Here is an 18,079-nt window from a genome sequence, read left to right as displayed (position 1 = left end):
TCTGTGAGGGAATGGTGCCACTGACCTGCAGCACACTCTGTCACAGAGAGCATCCTAAATCCACACTGAGCTGACAAATGCAGGGAGAATTGCTGTAACTCAGCAGAGATGGAAATGGATGCCTGGCCTTGTCTTGATTGTGTTTCTCAAGAGAGGAGTGATTTTTTTTGGAAACATATGGAAGCTATTTGTGGGTTGTACCCATGGATCAAGAATCAGAGGATGAGACTTTGCAATGATGCTTCATTTGGAAAGAATGCTATGGATAGAAAACCCTTTCTTTCCATGTCCTTTCTGTCTGAAAACTGTGCGTTCTTCTCATCATTGTTTTGTTATGCATAAACTGGATTTTAGGTGGATTTAATGATTAGCTAATAATTGGGTAGCAAGTATGTTCCAGGCTGAGAAATTGATGATACAAGTGTTTATCTCTTAGTCATAAGCTGAATTGAAATAAAAGCACAGAGCACAATTCCATGCAGAACCTGCTTTGGTAAATGCTGTCAGTGTTGTGTTTGCAAGTAGGGTGGAAGAAGGCAGGAACCTCTTGCCCAGTCCCAGTGCTTGTGTCTGAAAGCTGCAGTGGAGCAGGATGTCAGAACCCTTACAGGGGTGGGGCAGGATGTCCCAGTAATGGGAATATGAGTTATGCCTTTGAGAGCGAAGCTCTGAACTGAGGCTGCATGAAAAGTTATTTACCTGGCAGTCCCCTGCTCCATTTGCCCTAGTTTTTCCTGAAGATTTTCTATGTAATGGTTCCACTGGTCAGCAAGCAAAGGGTAGGAGCCTGTCTGTAATGCAAATCCTGCTTGTGCATCCTCCTTGTCTCTTGCCAAATGTGGACACTGATCCAGCAGCACACGCTCTTCCCCTGAGTAGTTCAAACAAGCAATAATCATGAGACTCAAATCCCTAGAAAAACCTTGCTGTATTTTCTAGCACTTTCTTTTCCCTGCCTGCAATGGCAGCAGAGCAGAGGGAGAAGGACCTGGAACCCAGCCTGGCGTGTCCATCATCCAAAGAAATGTTGGCAAAGGCCAGTGAGAGTAAATTCTGCTTTCAGTCACTCGTGAGTAATCTGGTTATGAATGAGGTTCCCCAGGAGTTTATGGACTGCACAGGGGATGAGACAACCTGCAGCTTCTTTATGATGATGGATCACAGCTGGAGCAGGGGCACGTTTTACTTTGTGTGTTGTTTATGGGGCTGACTGCAGCAGAAAAGGAAATAGTGCAAACTGCACAGAGCTGCTGAGAAGTTTTTTGGCTTCCCCTCCTTCTCTGCACATTGCCAGCAAATAGCATCTCCTGCAAACTGAGCCTATCTGGGTGCCACAGGGCCTGAGAGCGGATTGCTGCGTGGTGGCCGTGAGGGAACAACAGCCCTGGGTTTCCCTTCCCCTTACACCTGCCTGGAGTGCTTGGCTTTGGACACCTGTCCACAAGCCCAGCCTCTGGGGGCTGCCCGTGGGTTCCTGGCAGGAATTGCAGTGCCCAGGTGTGCCTGACCCTGCCTGTTGCTGCTCTCCTCCCGCAGGCGGGCCCAAGAGCGCATGTCTGTCCAGCCTCACCGCCTACACCCCAGCTTCGACTTCAGCCACCAACTGCAGACTCCACAACCCATGGGCCCCCAGCCCAGGTATCTGGCAGAGGGCACGGACTGGTGAGTGATCCCCATTTCACTGCTGCACCCAATGAGGTGTTTAAAAAGTACTGGGAAGGCTGTGGGTTTTGGGGAATACCACCAGGGATTGCGGCATTGGTGAAAGCTAAGGAGCCAGCTCAGTGGTTATGGTGTGGGGAGTGTGCAATGGGAAAACTCATCTCTGACAGGTCTGTGAGAGTGTGAAAGCCTCCTATATAAGCAAATCATAGGATCATTTAGGTTGGAAAAGCTTTCTAAGACTGTGAAGACCAACCATTCCCAAGGCATGGGTCATCCACATGGCTTTTAAATCCCTCCAGGAGTGGGGACTCCAGCATTGCCCTGGGCAGCAGTGCCAGGGCTGGACAGCTCCTTCGATGAAGAGATTTTCCCTAGCAGGCAATCTAAACTTCCACTGGCAGAACTTGAGGCAATTCCCTCTCCTCCTGTCCCTTGTTCCCTGGGAGCATATCCTGTTCCCTGCCAGCTGTCCCCTCTTGTCAGGGAGTTGTGCAGAGCCACAAGGTCCCCTCTGAGCCTCCTTTTCTCCAGGCTGAGCCCCATTCCAGCTCCCTGAGTTGCTCTTCATTAGATTTGTGCTCCGTTCCCTTCCCCAGCTCCATTGCCCCCCTTTAGGCACACTCCATTGTTGTTGCTCATAACTTTTCACCTACAGATTAATAGTGAAGCCAAGCATTAATTCTCCCAAGTTGCTCTTTGTGCTGTAGGGCACAGAGGGTGTTTTTTTCCTGTAGACCACTGTCTGCCTGAACTAGACCCTTTGCTGTCCTTCAGGCACTCAAAACCCAGTGGCCATAATAGTTTCTGTGGTCCAAATTAGGGAGCACCTTACTACCCTGCCATGCAGGGTGGTATGAATGGAGATTTGTTCATCATTCTCCAATTGCAGTGTTTAATACCCTGGAAAGGCTTTGCAAGTTCATTTCATTTTCAGAGCAGGTTGAGAGCCCTTGAACAGTTAATAAAGTATGGTAACCTGGTCAAAAGAATGAGAAAATAAAAACATTCTTCTGAGTAGCTTCTTGTAAGCTGAGCAAAGTCCATTCTGTGCACTGAATGGAAAAAATAGCATGTGAACTTGTAATTAAAGACAATCGCAATGTGTTTGCACAAGAGGACTGGAATAAAATGGCCCAGGAAGTCTTAATGATGGCATTTCCTAACATCTGAGCACTCCACTCTGCAAATGAAAAGTCCTTTTAACCCAGGCTTGTTGCTTTTTTCCCCCCTTCAGTGCATAATACACAATCTAAAATATGACCACATCCTTCTGCAATTTTCTTCTCAGGTGTTCCCATTATTGGCACTCCTGTGGGCTGAATGTGGTCGGGATGACATTTTTCGGATTGGTTTGCAAAGCAGTTCATGTACCATCTGGATAGAGCAATTCTTTCTGCCTCTCTTTCAGCTCAGAGTGCTTAATTATGATCATTAGAAGTATCTGATAAAGCATCACTAAGTGCCTTCTCCCTCCCTCCTTTCCTCCCCTCTGTTGCTCCACAGCCTTACAAACCCCAGGGAGTGGGGGTGACAGGAGCCATACACGGGGAGTGTATGTTTGGTTGACTCACTTTCCCTTGGGGCACACAAAGAGTTTTGCCCAGTGACAAATACAAAAGCTCCCCTCTAATGTGTTACCCCTGGATGAGCAGCAGCAGCAGCAGCAGGGTTTTCTCAGGCTGCAGGTGGTGGGTGCTGCCACAGGAGGTGCAACTGGGGATGGAGGAAAGATCTGAGGCTGTCTCAGACAGTCCAACCCCAACTGAAATCTTCTGGTGAAGAATAAACAAACTCCCATTTGGTTCCTTAAATCATCTGCACACACATGCAGTGATGACCATCCTACATGTTTTATCTGGTGTTTGTCCTTCACTCCTTGGCTGTTTGCTGGCAGCCCATTTACCACAAGCATCACAGCTCTTGGACCTTGCACCTGAGCACCAGGATGCTGTAGACTTGTTCCTGTAGCATGGGCTAGAAAGTGATGGTTAGTTCCATTCCCCTTCAGCAAGTGTGCTCTGCTTCTTCAGCCCCAAACCCTGGGAAAACACTGTTCTGTGCCATGTTCTTCTTTGGACACATCTGTAGACCCAAAATATCACCTCAGGAACCTCAAGATCTGGTTTTAAGTCTCTAGATGCACAAGCAGTTCAGCAGCCCTCTTACTGCAATTACCTGTGCAGTTTAATAATGACCATTCACCTCTGAGAGATGTTCTCAGTCCTTGATTTCAAAGCACCCCATGAATTGCCACATCTATTTCATAGACAGGGAACATGGGGAGGCAGAGAGGAAGTGGATCAAGGTCATGCATCAAGAAGGTGTCAGGGCTGAGAATGCACCCAAAGCCTCTTGATTTCCAACTGAGCCCTCCATCAACCTGGGAACAACCTTAAGCAATTGGGTAAATATCCAAAATTGGAACACAGGAGCTAGAAAGTGCCAAGATCTGTGGATTCTCCCCCTGGTTGTGTTCCTGCCAGTTGCCTGCTGTGTTTCATCCTCTGCCAGGTGTTGTCTGTCTAGAACATGGCTAACACAGGGCCAGCAAAGGTAGTCCCTCTCCTGGCCTCAATGTAGAATCATAGAATTACAGAATATCCTGAGTTGGAAGGGACCCATGACAGTCATTACATCCAGCTTGATGTGGGTATTATGGAGTTCTAGAGCACTGGTGCTGCTGCCTGGTGCACAGGCTGTTCTGGATGAAGGATTTCTGCATCTACTCTCCCTTCAGTTCCCCATCCTCTGGTTGGTGCAAGCAGTTTCCCAGCTGCTGGAGGACACATCTGGGCTGCTCCCAAGGAGGTGTGGTACCCACTGCTGCTGTCCTCTGTGAAGGGGAGGAGAAGTTGGAGGCTGAAATGGGAAGCCACCCTTTAATTAGCTTTTCTTTGGGAAATATGAAGACAGTTGTTATTAGAGCAACGGATTTTGAAATGATGATAAAGTGAATGATGTTCAAAGCACTCGTTTGCCAAGAGACTCTCAGGCTGGAGAGAATGGGAATCAGCTAATTGGATTAGAGATGGAAATGCTGCATAGGCCCCCTCCCACTCCCTCCACATGGTGTGGTAGTGGTGGGGTTGTAGTTTGTCCCTGTGTGTTGGATTGAGCAGAGCTGTGTTGTTTGATGGCATCTTGGTTATGACAAGTCCAGGGATTGAGCTGGGTTAATTTTGTGGAGGATGACAGTACTCAGATTCACCAAGCTGAGCTCCATCTCTGCTCGCCTGGGCCAGGCTGTGTTCAGGCAAGCAGGGCCACCAGGGATGTCTTGCTCTGTTGGTGTTTGCCCTCTAGTTTTGTTTCATCCTCTCCTCCAGCTGCCTCATCCAGGGGCTTTTGATTTCCATTTCTTAAAACCTTAAAATATGTTTTTGCAAAAATCATAGTTCTGGAGTTCATAGAATCATAGAATTCCAGAATGGTTTGGGTTGGACAGTACCTCAAAGATCATTTTGTTCCACCCCCTGCCATGGGCAGGGACACCTTCCACTGTCCCAGGTTGCTCCAAGCCCCATCCATCCTGGCCATGGGCACTGCCAGGGATCCAGGGGCAGCCACAGCTGCTCTGGGCACCCTGGGCCAGGGCCTGCCCACCCTCACACCTCAAAGCCTCCCCACCCTGAGGCTGGATTCAGGCAAGGCACAGTGTCCTTTGACTCCCCAAGTCTTGCCATGATCTGGGCCAGGAGACCTCTAAGGAGAGCACAGGCACATCAAAAACCCCACAGACAGTGCCCATCGAGCTTCTAAAAGCTACCAGAAGCTTCTAAAGCCACAATTTTTGAGTCCCTTGAGTAATTAACTGTATTCCTGAAAAACATTCAAGACAAACTATAGTTTGCAGCACTGGAATATCCTGGTCTGACCAGGTTGAGTTGCAGACCTGGGTATCATTTTGAGCCACCAAAATGCTCTTGCTCTGAAATTAGCAGGGTGCATCTGCACGACTGTGACCCCAAATAACTCAAATGCTACCAGGCATAGAAACAACCCCTCACTCCTTCATGGTGGCCTGGTGGGTGACTCCCCAAACCGGAGGAAACTCCCTGCCAAGCCAAGCCATGCCAGGCTGAGGAGCAGCCCAGAGCTCAGCATGGAGGTTTCCCTGAGTGGGATCTGGTTGCTGCAGTCCCCTGGAGCACAAGCAGGCACTCAGAGCCACGTGTCCCTCCTGATGCCCATAGGGAGGGCATAGAAACAACCTCTCACTCCATGACACCCCAAAACAGAGGAAGCTCCCTGTCAAGCCAAGCTGTACCACCTCTCCAGTCTGAGGAGCAGCCCAGAGCTCAGCAGGGAGGTTTCCCTGAATGGGGTCTGGTTGCTGCAGTCCCCTGGAGCACAGCCAGGCACTCACAACCACGTGTCCCTCCTGGTGCCCCCAGGGAGGGCATAGAAACAACCCCTCCCTCCATGACTCCCCAAACTGGAGGAAACTCTCTGGCAAACCAAGCCAAGCCATACCACACCAGTGTGAGGAGCAGCCCAGAGCTCAGCAGGGACATTTCCCAGAGTGAGGTCTGGTTGCTGCAGTCCCCTGGAGCACAGCCAGGCACTCAGAGCCCCGTCTCCCTCCTGGTGCCCACAGGGACCTCAGCGTGGACGCGGGGCTGACTCACGCCCAGTTCCAGGTCCGGCCGGTGCCCCAGCCCTATCAGCATTACCTGGCCACTCCTCGGGTGCACCACTTCCCCAGAAGCACATCCTCAACCCAGGTGGTAAGTGAAACGCTCTTACTGAGAAATGTTTTATGCATTGTCTGCCAGAAAGCAGTCAAAATAAAGGCTGCTATCTTTCTATCACCTGTCTCCTGCAAATCCCACTTATCTCCGGCCGTGGGAGGGAGTGTCTGAAAGGATAATGTTGCATCACTGCACTGGGTTAGAGAAAGAAAAGAAAAGCTTCAGCTGTTCTGGAAGGATTCGGTCCATTGCTTGCAGCACCACGTTCACAAGCTGGTCTGCAAAACATGGGCAGGATGTGAGAGACTCAGCAGTTAATATTAATAATATAATTAACACTGGAAGGAACTGTGATCTCCCAGGACTTTTTGTGTGCTGAAGGACTGGCAGTGGGTGACTGCCTTCCCTGGTGTCAGCCCCCAGGACCATCCCTCATCAATCATTGCTCTCTACGTCAGCTCTGATGCCACCTGTAAAGGTTTTCATGATACCTTGCACAGGTAGAGGTGGGATTGATGAGAAGACAGGCTGACTGGGGTATTTTTCTACCCCTTCTCTTAGCAGGGTGCTGTATTTGGAGCTAAGTCATGCCAAACACTGCCAATCCTTAAAACAGCCCCAGAAATCCCATGAGGACACTTTTCCCTTGTGCTGGGTCAGACCCTGACACCTGTGTACTAAAGCAAGCCTTAGAAAAACCCCAATCAAAGCTTGAATGAACAGAAATACACCCATTTAAATGAAATAAAATTTCATTGTAATCTAATCCATGTTGGGGGTTTGGAACTACAATGCTATGGATGATATAGGAATTATTAAAACAGTTTATTTTGTAGGAGCTGCACGTTCTTAGGTATCATGTCTAGGAAACATATTAGATAAAACCTCATTTTTTTGTTATCAAAAGGCTTAAATTGGTGAAAATGTCAATCTACTCTTTCAATTTGAATTTTTCAAGCATTACATTTACATCAGGGCACACAAGGGTTTTCTGTAGGCAAGTGTACAGGTGGCTTTATTTTTCTCCCTCACTTTTTTCAGGTTGTTCATGAAATCAGAAATTACCCTTACCCTCAGCTTCAGCTGCTTGCTCTTCAGGGACTGAACCCAAGCAGGCACACATCCGCTGTGCGGGAGAGCTATGAAGTACGTATCTGGGGACTGGAATTATTCATTTTTAAAGGGCTGTGAATTTATGCAAGCAAGCTCTGCTATAAAGCTGTAAGACAGTTTTTTGTGGTGTGGCAGTTGCATTGAGCCTTTCATCAATTTTAGTAATAGCTGGGAAGTGATGGGGTTGAGTTTGGTTAAAGATGGTTTACTCCAAGGTGCCTGGGTCTGGCTTGGGTTGGCTCTGGCTCCTTTCATTTATGAACAAAGTGCTCCAGATCTATGGAGCTTTGTTTCCCAGCCTGTCAGATGAAGCTCAAATCCCACCCTAATTTGTGAAATATTGGATATCCAGCTCTTTACCTCAACCTTTTAGTTATTACCCCAAGTGCCAGGGATCAGATCCATCATTACAGCATGGTTGGTGTGGGGTTGACGGCCATTCCCATTGAGCAGAGGACAGGAGGGAGCCTCAGTTGCCAGCAGGTATGGCTGTGTGGTGGGAGCAGCGGGGATGGCACTTTCCTGATGTTCCTGTGCCGCAGGAGCTGCTGCAGCTGGAGGACAGGCTGGGCAGCGTGAGCCGGGGCGCCGTCCAGAACACCATCGAGAGATTCACCTTCCCCCACAAGTACAAGAAGGTGAGTGCCCCAGAGCACAGCACGGCTGCCAGCCCCTCTCACTCAGCCAGGGGCTGTGGGCACGGAGCAGGCAGCAGGAAGGACTTTGGTGGGTCACAGTCCCACTGCAGCAGGGGTGCTGTAATTTCTGGCGGGGCTCCCGGGGGCGGGAGCGGTGGCGTAGCTCAGCTGCCTGTTTCTCACTTCTAGGCTAGGAAGCTGCGGGCCAAATTTTCAAAAGGGTCTCAACCTTCTCCCACCCAGCGGGTGCAATTTCCCCCCTGTCTGCACCTGGTAAGAAAGTGCACACCACCAAGGGGGCTTGGTGCATGCAAACCCGCCCCGTTCTGCATGCCAGCGGCGCTGCCCCGTGAGGGCTCTGTGTCCCAGGGAGCCTTCTTCTCCCCTGGCTTCACCAAGGGTGTCTCCTCTGTTGAAGCTGACCTCCCCATCCATGAGGAAATGGGCACATTTTTGGGTTGTGCTCAGTAGAAATTGGGAAGAATGCTTGTCTGGGTCGTCGTTCCTGGTGTCGGTCACTCCTGGCTGGAGGGTAGGGATGTCGCATTGCCCAGGTTGGAAGTGAGGTAACTCCTGCTGCACTTGTCTCTCATTACATCTCCAGTGAGCCCAGGAAAAGGATATGAATAGGAATGGATGTGTGGGGGAAGAGAAAAAGGGGGCAGCTGGCAGGATAAGCACGGCCCTGTGGTGCAGCAGTGGCCAAGCTGGCGTGGGGCACAGTGGCTGCCCTTCCTGGCAGTGGTGGCACCATGAGGTTTGGGGTCTCCCCAAAGAGAAGCCTCCAGCAAAGGAGACCATGGGGCCGTCCCCACTGCAAGGAAGTGGTGGGGGGCTGTATTAGGGCAGCAGAGGACAGGCTGCTCCTTGGGGCACTGCCACCAGCCTCAGGAGGAGACATGCCAGCCTGCAGCATGTTGGTGCCACACACATCTCGCTGGCTGTTTTGGCTGGGCTGGCTTCCCCGAGCTGGAGGATCTGGCTGATAGATGGAGATCTCATTATTTATCTTCCTGCAACTGCCCAGGCTTGGGAGAGCATTAGAAGGGCAAGGTCTAACCAAATGTCTTTAATCTTGCTGCAGAGAAGACCACAGGAAGGCAAAGCTGAGCAAGACGATGGCGAGGAGTCAGATACTGACGAGAAATGCACAATCTGTCTGTCCATGCTTGAAGATGGAGAGGACGTCAGGTGAGATCCTTCCATCCCCTCCTCTGCTTCTCAGTGCCATCTGAGTTGTGTCTATTTGGATTAATGTCTCTGTTCTTGTCCTGGGAAACTCACCTGGGCTGTTGTGGGGTCTGGGAACACAAATGCTTTGCAGATGGACATTGATATGGCCCGTAGACAGGCAGAGCCTTGCGGCAGCACAGGACCAGGTTTTTATAGTGTTCCCTGGGTTTGGATCATCTGCTTCCAGGCTGTGCCAGCTGGCCAGGTGGCAAAGTGTCAGAGAAGGGTAGGTTAGACTGATCTCTGACAACCATCTGCAGCTTGGGGTCATCAACACCTGAGCCTGACAGATGACCAAAGTATGACAAAAAGCAGTGTTGGTGAGAAGTCCAGGAGAGCTGGGCTTGTGTCCAAGACACAGCTGCTTTATTGTAGAATGAGTAGGATTACTTTGCCCCAATGGTCACAGAGAACCATCCCCAGCCAACAGAACTCCAGTTGTCTCTAACAGACATCCCAGGCTGCTCACTGGGTCCAGTCTCTGCTTGAGACAGAGGATGGGGACAAGAAATTGCAAGGGGCTGAACTATCATGGCTGAAGGGACTGCAGGTGAGAAGTACTACTTCTCTTCTCATCCTTAAATTCTCAAGAAAAGCCCTAATCCTTTTGCTGTTGGTTCTTGTGGTTCCAGGTTTCCCTGTATCACAGGGGTGACACATGATGATGGCAGAAGTGATGTAGGTGAAACGTGACCAGATTCCCTGGGGACACACATGCAGGAACAGTGTGGGCCCACCTGACTGCTAATGTGACACAACCATGAAGAGCTAAGAGGCTTTGGAGTATAACGTTGCTCCTGAAAGGTTAAAAATTAGCAGCCAGCACAATTAATAACTGGAGCAACTCAATTCAGGATGGTGTGGGGGTTTCTAATAGGCCAAGGAGGACACTGTCTCCAGCCCACTGCCCTGTGTGAACTGGCATGGCTGGGAAAGGCTGCTGGACCTTGGTGGCAATGGTACCACCACAGGAATGTTTCCCATGTTCCAAGCAGCCCCAGATGCTGTTTTTCAGCTCTTTTTGCTCCCTTGGACCTCCTCCACCCTAACAGTGGTGTTTTTCTCTCTGCAGGCGGTTGCCCTGCATGCATCTCTTTCACCAAGTGTGCGTGGACCAGTGGCTGGCCACCAGCAAGAAGTGCCCGATCTGCAGGGTGGACATTGAAACACAGCTCGGCTCGGACAGCTGAAAAGACTGGCTGGACACACCATTTTCCTTACCAGGTCGTATGGCCATACACCCTTGCAGCGAAATTTTTTGCCTTCTGAGCCATTTGATTGAGAGGGGAAGTCTGCAGGCACGGTAGTGAGGAGAAGGAGGAGGTGATACAATATCTAGCAGTAGGAGATGTTGCACATATACGCAGGATACAGGCCCAGTGAAAGGGAGCTGGCATTCCCGGAGCTCAGAGACCCTGTGCTGCAGAAGATTTTAGTGTTGAATATGAAGGAACTAGTTGTGGTTAGTCCGGCCTGTCAATCCTGCTTTTTATGGGGATTGTATATATACCTCTCAAATATGTAGAAACATGTTAGGGGTCCTTTAGCTATTTCTATGGATGGCAGCTGGAGCATGTTAGCTTAAGAAATGTTGTGTTTGATGCCCTACTCATCTTGTGGTGGACATGTTGCTGTTACCTAATTTGCACCAAATATTTTTTCATAGATTCCTTATTTTGGTGCCTGATTAATACATTGCAGAAGGGGAAATAAAGAGGTCAAATATCCCCATCCTTGGGGTGGGGGAAAGGGGAGGAAAAGCAAAATCCTGTTTACAGTCAGAAGGGTTTGTGCTCTTTGCCTCAGCCGCGTGTGCTTCTTTCCCTTGCATTTACAGTGTGTTGCAAATTTAGAGAAGCTTAATAAAAATAAAAATTGGGGATAAAATGAACGAAGCAGTAGGGAAAAGCTTCGTTCCTGCTTGTCTGCTGGTGCTGGACACTTTCTGTAGCAGCACAGTATTTGAGTAGATGCTGTTTCTTTGCTTTCTGTATTTAACAAAGTAGCTTGTCATATCAAAATCCAAGGAAGTTCTGTCTACATGATTGCAATTGTCCGTGATGCTTTCTTCTGTGAGCTGTGTGGCGTGTTGGCTTCGCCGGCACTTCTCCAAAGTGATGGTTACGGGAGACGGCGCCTTCCGCTGCTCTTTGGGGCGTGACAAAGGCGCCGAGAGGTGCAAAACGTTGACTCTCCTCCCATTGCCAAAGCATCTCTTGATAAGGGGGCAGAAGAGAACTCGATGCTCACAAGACACTGCTGAGACCATGAACTCTTGGTCGTGGGAGGGGAAGGCAGGGTGGAGATGGGGCTGCCACTTTTGGGAGCCGTGACCTGTCCCAAAGCGCGCGCCCCTGCGCCCTCACGGGCTGCTGTGCACGTTTCAGGCCGTACCCACACGGAGCAATCAGTGGCTGTTAAAATGAAACTTAATCACATTAACACTCAAAACAGAATTAAGAGGTAATACCCAAAGGAGTGAGCTGTTGCAATCCATGCTCCCCCTAAACAAAAAAAAAAAAAAAAAGACCTCAGTACGCCAGCCAACCGCAGGGATCAGGCGGAAAACCCTCGGGAAAACCGACATTCATAACCAAAACCTGTAGTTTTCTTTTTGTTTCTTTTTTTTTTTTTTTTTCTTTCATACTAAGGGAGAAAGGAGCTGCAGAGAGGCAGCAGGGGAATTAGAAACATAATCTATTGAAAATGTTGGTGTGGTGGGAATGATTTCTGTCTCCCCTGAGCATATGTTTCACTGGAGAGAAATGCTCTCCCAAGTAGATTCAGTCATAAACTTTCATCTGAGAAACTGCAAGATTCTCATGAGCTGTAACTGGAAAACACCAACCTCAGAGGCACACAGAGATTTACTTTTTCACCCAGTGAGAGAGGAGAGACAAGAAGGGAAGCCCCATGTGAGGGTGCAGGAGCCTCTCATTGTGTGCCAAAGCAGGTGGGAGAGAGAGGAAGGAGACAAATGGTGACATACAGGGAAGATGTATAAGTCAGAAGTTCTTGGCTGTGAGGGCGGGGAAGCCCTGGTTGCCCAGAGAACCCTGGAAGTGCTGAAGGCCAGGCAGGACGGGGTCTGGAGTGACCTGGCCTAGTGGAAGGTGTCCCTGCCCACGGTAGGGTGTTTGGAACAAGATGAGCTTTGAGGTCCCTCCCAGCCCAAGCCATTCCATGACTTTATGGCACATTTGCCACCCAGCACAAGTGACGGCTTCTTGGGGAATGTGGTGGTCCCAGCCCTGATGTCCATGGTCAGGGAGTGGCCCATGGATACCTATGGGTCTTGCTCCACCAGCATTGAAGCAGCATTACAAATAATACTAATAATACTAATACCATGACAAGCAAAGAAAGGTTTTGGTGGTAAAATACTCTGCAGGTTTGGTCTGCCCAGGTGTGACCTGTGGGGGAGAAGCAGGGAGAGCAACAGGGGGATTGACACCCCCACTGGGTGGGGAGGGAATGAGGAACACTTCTGGACCCTGTGTTTTCTTTTAAAGCCTATGACAAAGTGTTACTATTTGCCTAATAAACAAGCACAGTTTTTAAAAAAAAGAATAAAAAGATTGATCAAACTGAAAAAAAAAACCAAACCAAACAAACAAAAAAAACAAGCAAACCTTTGATGAAGAAAAGCACCAAACTCCCATGGTCTCGTGTGAGTGACTGATCCCAAGGTGCGTGCGAATTTACAGTGTCTGGAGTTGTATCAGTGTGTCAGGTTCCTTTGTGTTTAAATAATTTGTACAACTAGGTTGCGAGTTAGGATCGTGAGTTTAAAAACAAAACAAAACAAAACAAACATCAACAACAACAACAACAAAAAATCTAGAAACAAAACATCAATAGTTTACAGGGTTTTGTGAGTTTAAATGCCTTATATTTAACAATCATAATTTATGACTAACTTGTAGATATTGTGGGTTCTAATTTAATTATTTTTATAGTTGTTTTTTTGCAATTTAATTATAATTTATTTATTTAGAAATTACTACTAATTTTTTTTATTACTCCTATTACCTCATTTTTGCATTGTTTCTGGGAATGGAATGCTTTGCATGCATCGGTACTTAAAATAAAATTAAACAGGGGATGTGGGGGGTAATGCTTATCTTGTCAAAAACAGTAAAAAAAAAAAAAAGAGAAAAAAATCAGGGTGTGTGATTACAAACTGTATTACTGTGGTGCTGTTACCTTGGATACATTCCATAAAAATGCAAACCTTTGATTCTGTATGCTGTGACATAGTGGAAAACTGCAATATAGTGACTGTGTTTAGCACATATATATGAATATTATTTGCACTCATAATCAAACTCTGGTGATCCTTTCACTTGCGTCCTTGCGCATTGAAGGCGGTTAACGACGCTCTGCATAAACCAAAACGTTTTGGTTGTTTCTTGGTACTGCCCTGTCCCTGATGCCTCTGGTGATGCTGCTGCTGCTGCTGCTGCTGCTGCTGCTGCTGCTGCTTGTGTGACCCTGCAATAACACCCGGCAGGCCCCCACTGCAAGGGGCAATGCATGCCTTTAGTGCAAGATTGTGTCAAAAGCCCAGGTTTGGTGGCTCTGTAATTTTTGGCGTCTATCAGTGCTTGGTTTGGCTCTTTTCACCCTCTGTGTGTGCACCCAGCTGGGGTGAAGGAGGCAATAGGGTGAATTTAAGCTTGGAGGCAACAGAACTGAGGGATTCAATGCAGGTTTTAGGGGTTGGCTTCCTTACTCAGAGGCTAGGAAGGCCCTGGTACAGGTTTTCCAGAGAAGCTGTGGCTGCCCCATGCCTGGAAGCATCCATGCCAGGTTGGATGGGACTCGGAGCAACCTGGGATAGTGGAAGCTGTCCCTGCCCACGGCAGGGGGTGGAATGAGATGAGCTTTAGGGTCGCTTCCAGCCCAAGCAATTCTGTGATCCTGTGGCACCGTGTCTAGCTGAGAGTGGTTGGGATGGACGCGGGATCCGTTTGCCATCTCCTTGCAGCGCCTGCCATGGGCACTGGCTGTAACCCAGCTCTGACACATGCAAGGGGCAGAAACGCTTAACACTGATCTTGACCAGTTGGCTTCACCCCTCCTGTACAGGAGGGAGCCTCAGTTTGGAGTTTTTTAATCCAGTGTAGAGTTGGGACCCACTCCAGAGCCCTCCTGCCCCCAAGAAGGGGGTCAGCCCCAAAATGACATGGCCAAGCATCCCCATCCTGCCATGGCTGCACCACTCTTGCAATGCATTGCCCTTTCCCCAAAGGCTCCTGAGTATCACAAGTTCCAGCTTTGCCAGAAGGTTAGAGAACCTCTGATAACATTTTAAGCTTTAAGCCATAACCATGCTTGGTCAGTGCAGACATTTAGCTGTGTACAGGCAGAAGTGGGGTTTGATGCATGTGCTCAGTGAGTAGCCATCCTCCCCACAAAAAGGCTCTGGACGAAATTCTCAGTTGGGTTAGAAAGGCACAAAATCACAGTACCTTAATTCTTTTCTCTCTGTCCCTTCAGGGTGCTGCGCTGCTTTGTTGACTTTGCCTTACCCCAGGTTTTAAACCTGTCTGTGTTTTTTACCTTGCTGCTCTGTAACACTCCTCCCCTGTAGCCTGGAGCTGTGATTTTGAGCTGTGTGGGGACTGGGGGGTTGGCTGTCCTCCCCCACAAAGTCACTGCAAGAGGGATAAGCAAAACAAGGAGCGAGTAAACAAAATCCCCTCTCCTTTAATGACCCAGGCAGGTGAAAGGATCACCCACATTTTTGTATTCCTACTGCTGTTCTGTTGTGCTGTGCAACATTTTGCTACATAGACTATTTTATAGAAGAAAGCTAGAAAAATATTTATTATTAATATTAAAGCAATAGTGCATTGAAGAAATGGAAAGACATTAGAAATTGTGTAAATGCTTAGATTCACTTTTGGTGGACTTTTTGTACTTTATTTATAACTAATAAAACAAACCGCATTGCTAACTATAAACCTGTGCCACGCAGAAGACACCTGCCAGGGCGGTCGCTTGGTCTTTATTTGCTGCTCATTTCTGGTTTCTTTGGGTTGGAATCAATTCTCCTTCCACTGCTTGTGTCTTCGATGAGCTCGAGAAGCACTGCTGGGGTAAAAAATCCCCTGCCCATCTGGTTTGCAGAGGCTGCTGGTGGCTGGGCCCCACGGCAGAGGTGAGGTGAGACTCTCCACACTGGGCACATTGCTGTGCTCTGTGGCACCAGTTTGGTCATCAGGTACCAAAAGGCTTTCTAGAATTTCAGGAAATTGCCTGTTAAAGAGAGATTTCTCCTCTAAATACATCACACAGTGCCTGTAAGGTATTTATAGCAAGTCCTGCAGAGGTATCAACAGGTTCTCCCACCCTCTCTCCTGGTGGAGAAGGATTTCCTTTGGCCTGGCTCTCCGCTTTAATAACTAGGAAGGGGAAATTGACTGGAAGAAAAGAAAAACCCCAAACCCTTCAAACCTATACATTTGGGGGTATTTTCAGCCCTTTTTGCTACCCATTGGAGAATCCAATGGGTCATACACCCAATTTTGCATCCTCCAAACTCCATTCTGTAGATCCTCCCGTGCTCTTATTTCCTCCCACAACCAATGGTGCCACTCTCTGCTCCTGCCCACTCTTGATTCAGCTGCTCCTCCTGAAAAGCTGAGGCCAGTGCCCAGCTTTGACTGTGTGATTAGACTTAAATAAGCCTTGGAGACAAGTGGCTGCTGATCACAGAGCTTTGGTTCCTGTGGCTGAAGGGAATTGCCGGCTCCCCCAGCATCCATCAAAAGCTGCATAAGGGATGAACCGTGTTCACACCACACGAACCTCTTGTTACAGGAGGCTTTTAGAAACCCAGAAAACAGAAAACAGGTTAAAAGTGACCCGCTGGTCCAGCTGTGGAAAATCTCAGTTTCTCACCGAGATCCTGCTGATGTCCTTCAGAGGGGTGACGCTGCTGAGAGAGGTGCTGCAGATGCAATCAGGTTTGTTTTGGAGCTGGAGCAGCAAAGGATCTGCCACAATCTGATAACAGCCCTGCTGAGCTCAGAGCCTGCCTGGGGAGGGAGAGGGGCTCTGCCCATCACAGCACAGCAGCACAGACCAAAATGCAACATCTTTATTCACCACCAGCATCTGCTCTCACTGCAGCTGCCCAGGGTTGAGAAATAGAGCCCCTAACCATTATTATCCAGCGTTTTGTGGTGCCTAAATCTGGGCCTGGCCCACAGGCTGCATCTCAGAGCTGTATAACCTCATTAATAAATTTAGTTTTTCTTTTTTTTCTTTTTTTTTAAAATTTTTTTCATTTTAGCTCTTTTCCAATTTACAGTTGGCCTCTAGACATGAGGAAGGAGCAAAAGATATTTTCTACACACAGAGCGTAAGATACTTCACATCTCAGTCATTGCCCCTTCATAAGCCTAGGGTTCACATAGGGATATGATGCTACCAAAAATGCTTAGCAACAATTTCAAAGAGATTTGCAAATAATTTTCTGTGTCCTGCACCAAGAGGCAACTGGTCCTTCAGCATGAAACACTGCTAAGTACCCCTTGTGAATGCTTGTTTTCACTGGCAGCACCCAAGTGCTTTGGTAAACCTAAATTTGGTGAACACAGAACTTCATCAGAGTTCCAAAATGATGGAGAACACAAATGGCACAGCCAGGTTTTGAAGATTCACACTGAGTGCTACCAATCTTGCCCTTTGCTCTTGCTTCTTATTTACATTGTTGTTTTAGGATGAAGGAATGTGCATTAAAATGCCACCAATTAGGAAATAAAGTGGAAAAAAAAGAAGGTAGAGGTTGGTGGTGGGAGCAGGAGCTTTGAATCTGCCCAACATACCAGCCTTGGGCTGCTTGGCCTCCACAGGAAAAGATTGACTAAGCCCTGCAAAAGGCACAGGACTAGGAAAGTTTTGGCTTTTCTCCTCCCTAGATCTCCACTTGTCCAAGAAACTGTTGGATCTAGCAGCTTAACGCAAATCCAGCCTCTGGAAAAGCTCCACTCTTGCCTTATTACTTCTGCAGCAGCTGTTGTAGAAACAGAGGGATTCCCCAGAGCCAGGGTGGAGCTGAGCTTTGCACTGAGGAGGGGCTTGTTTGAAGTGGAAAAAAGCAGAGTTCCTTCATGCTTTGCCAAGGCTGCCTTCTGGAGTCAGTGTGGGTGCTGACCCTCTATCAGCAAACTCTCCTTGGTCCTTTTCAGCTCCTGGCAGCTTTGCCTGGGGCTTTGGTGCTGAATAAGCCTGTCCAGAGATGGCAGGAGGCCTTGATGACCTCAGGTGCCCACAAACCCATCTCCCACCTGCACAGTGGTTTGGTCACCCTGAAGATATTAATTCCTGTGCCTCAACCCGTGTTTCTGGCCACTTGCCACCTGTGATTCCTCCCAGACATGAGCACATTTCACACACAAGGTAAGAATTTATCTTTCCTCCTTGCCCCAGGGAGGGATGGTGTGTGGATCAGGAGCTGCCTCCCTGCTCCCCAGGGAGGAATGGAATCATATGGAATCATAGAAGAATCCTGGAACCATAGAATCACCATGGGCTCACAGAATGGTTTGGGCTGGAAGGGACCTTAAAGATTCTGTTCCCACCCCTGCCATGGGCAGGGACACCTTCCACTAGAACAGGTTGCTCTCAACCCTGTCCAACCTGGCCATGGAAGCAGGTGCCAGTGCAGTGAGCTTGCCCAGGGGGTGGCAGGAGTTAAACTGCTCTAAAATCGTCTTTCCCCCCACC

General features: G+C 48.6%; 1 protein-coding gene across 1 annotated transcript in view; it reads left to right on the top strand.

The window, feature by feature from the left end:
* The window catches only part of ARK2C (arkadia (RNF111) C-terminal like ring finger ubiquitin ligase 2C), a 50,522-nt gene extending 39,137 nt beyond the window's left edge, over positions 1 to 11,385 (top strand). Inside the window, exons 3-8 of the mRNA XM_064736238.1 lie at positions 1,537 to 1,662; positions 6,263 to 6,392; positions 7,398 to 7,502; positions 8,012 to 8,107; positions 9,192 to 9,298; positions 10,413 to 11,385. Of these exons, the coding sequence (XP_064592308.1) occupies positions 1,537 to 1,662; positions 6,263 to 6,392; positions 7,398 to 7,502; positions 8,012 to 8,107; positions 9,192 to 9,298; positions 10,413 to 10,530 (682 nt within the window). The 3' untranslated portion in view covers positions 10,531 to 11,385. The remainder of the gene's footprint in view (positions 1 to 1,536; positions 1,663 to 6,262; positions 6,393 to 7,397; positions 7,503 to 8,011; positions 8,108 to 9,191; positions 9,299 to 10,412) is intronic.
* Positions 11,386 to 18,079: the final 6,694 nt, after the last annotated feature.

The sequence above is a fragment of the Zonotrichia leucophrys genome, chromosome Z (assembly GCF_028769735.1).
Source record: "Zonotrichia leucophrys gambelii isolate GWCS_2022_RI chromosome Z, RI_Zleu_2.0, whole genome shotgun sequence".
NCBI classification, from domain to species: domain Eukaryota; kingdom Metazoa; phylum Chordata; class Aves; order Passeriformes; family Passerellidae; genus Zonotrichia; species Zonotrichia leucophrys.
This window is presented reverse-complemented; position numbering and strand designations above follow the sequence as displayed.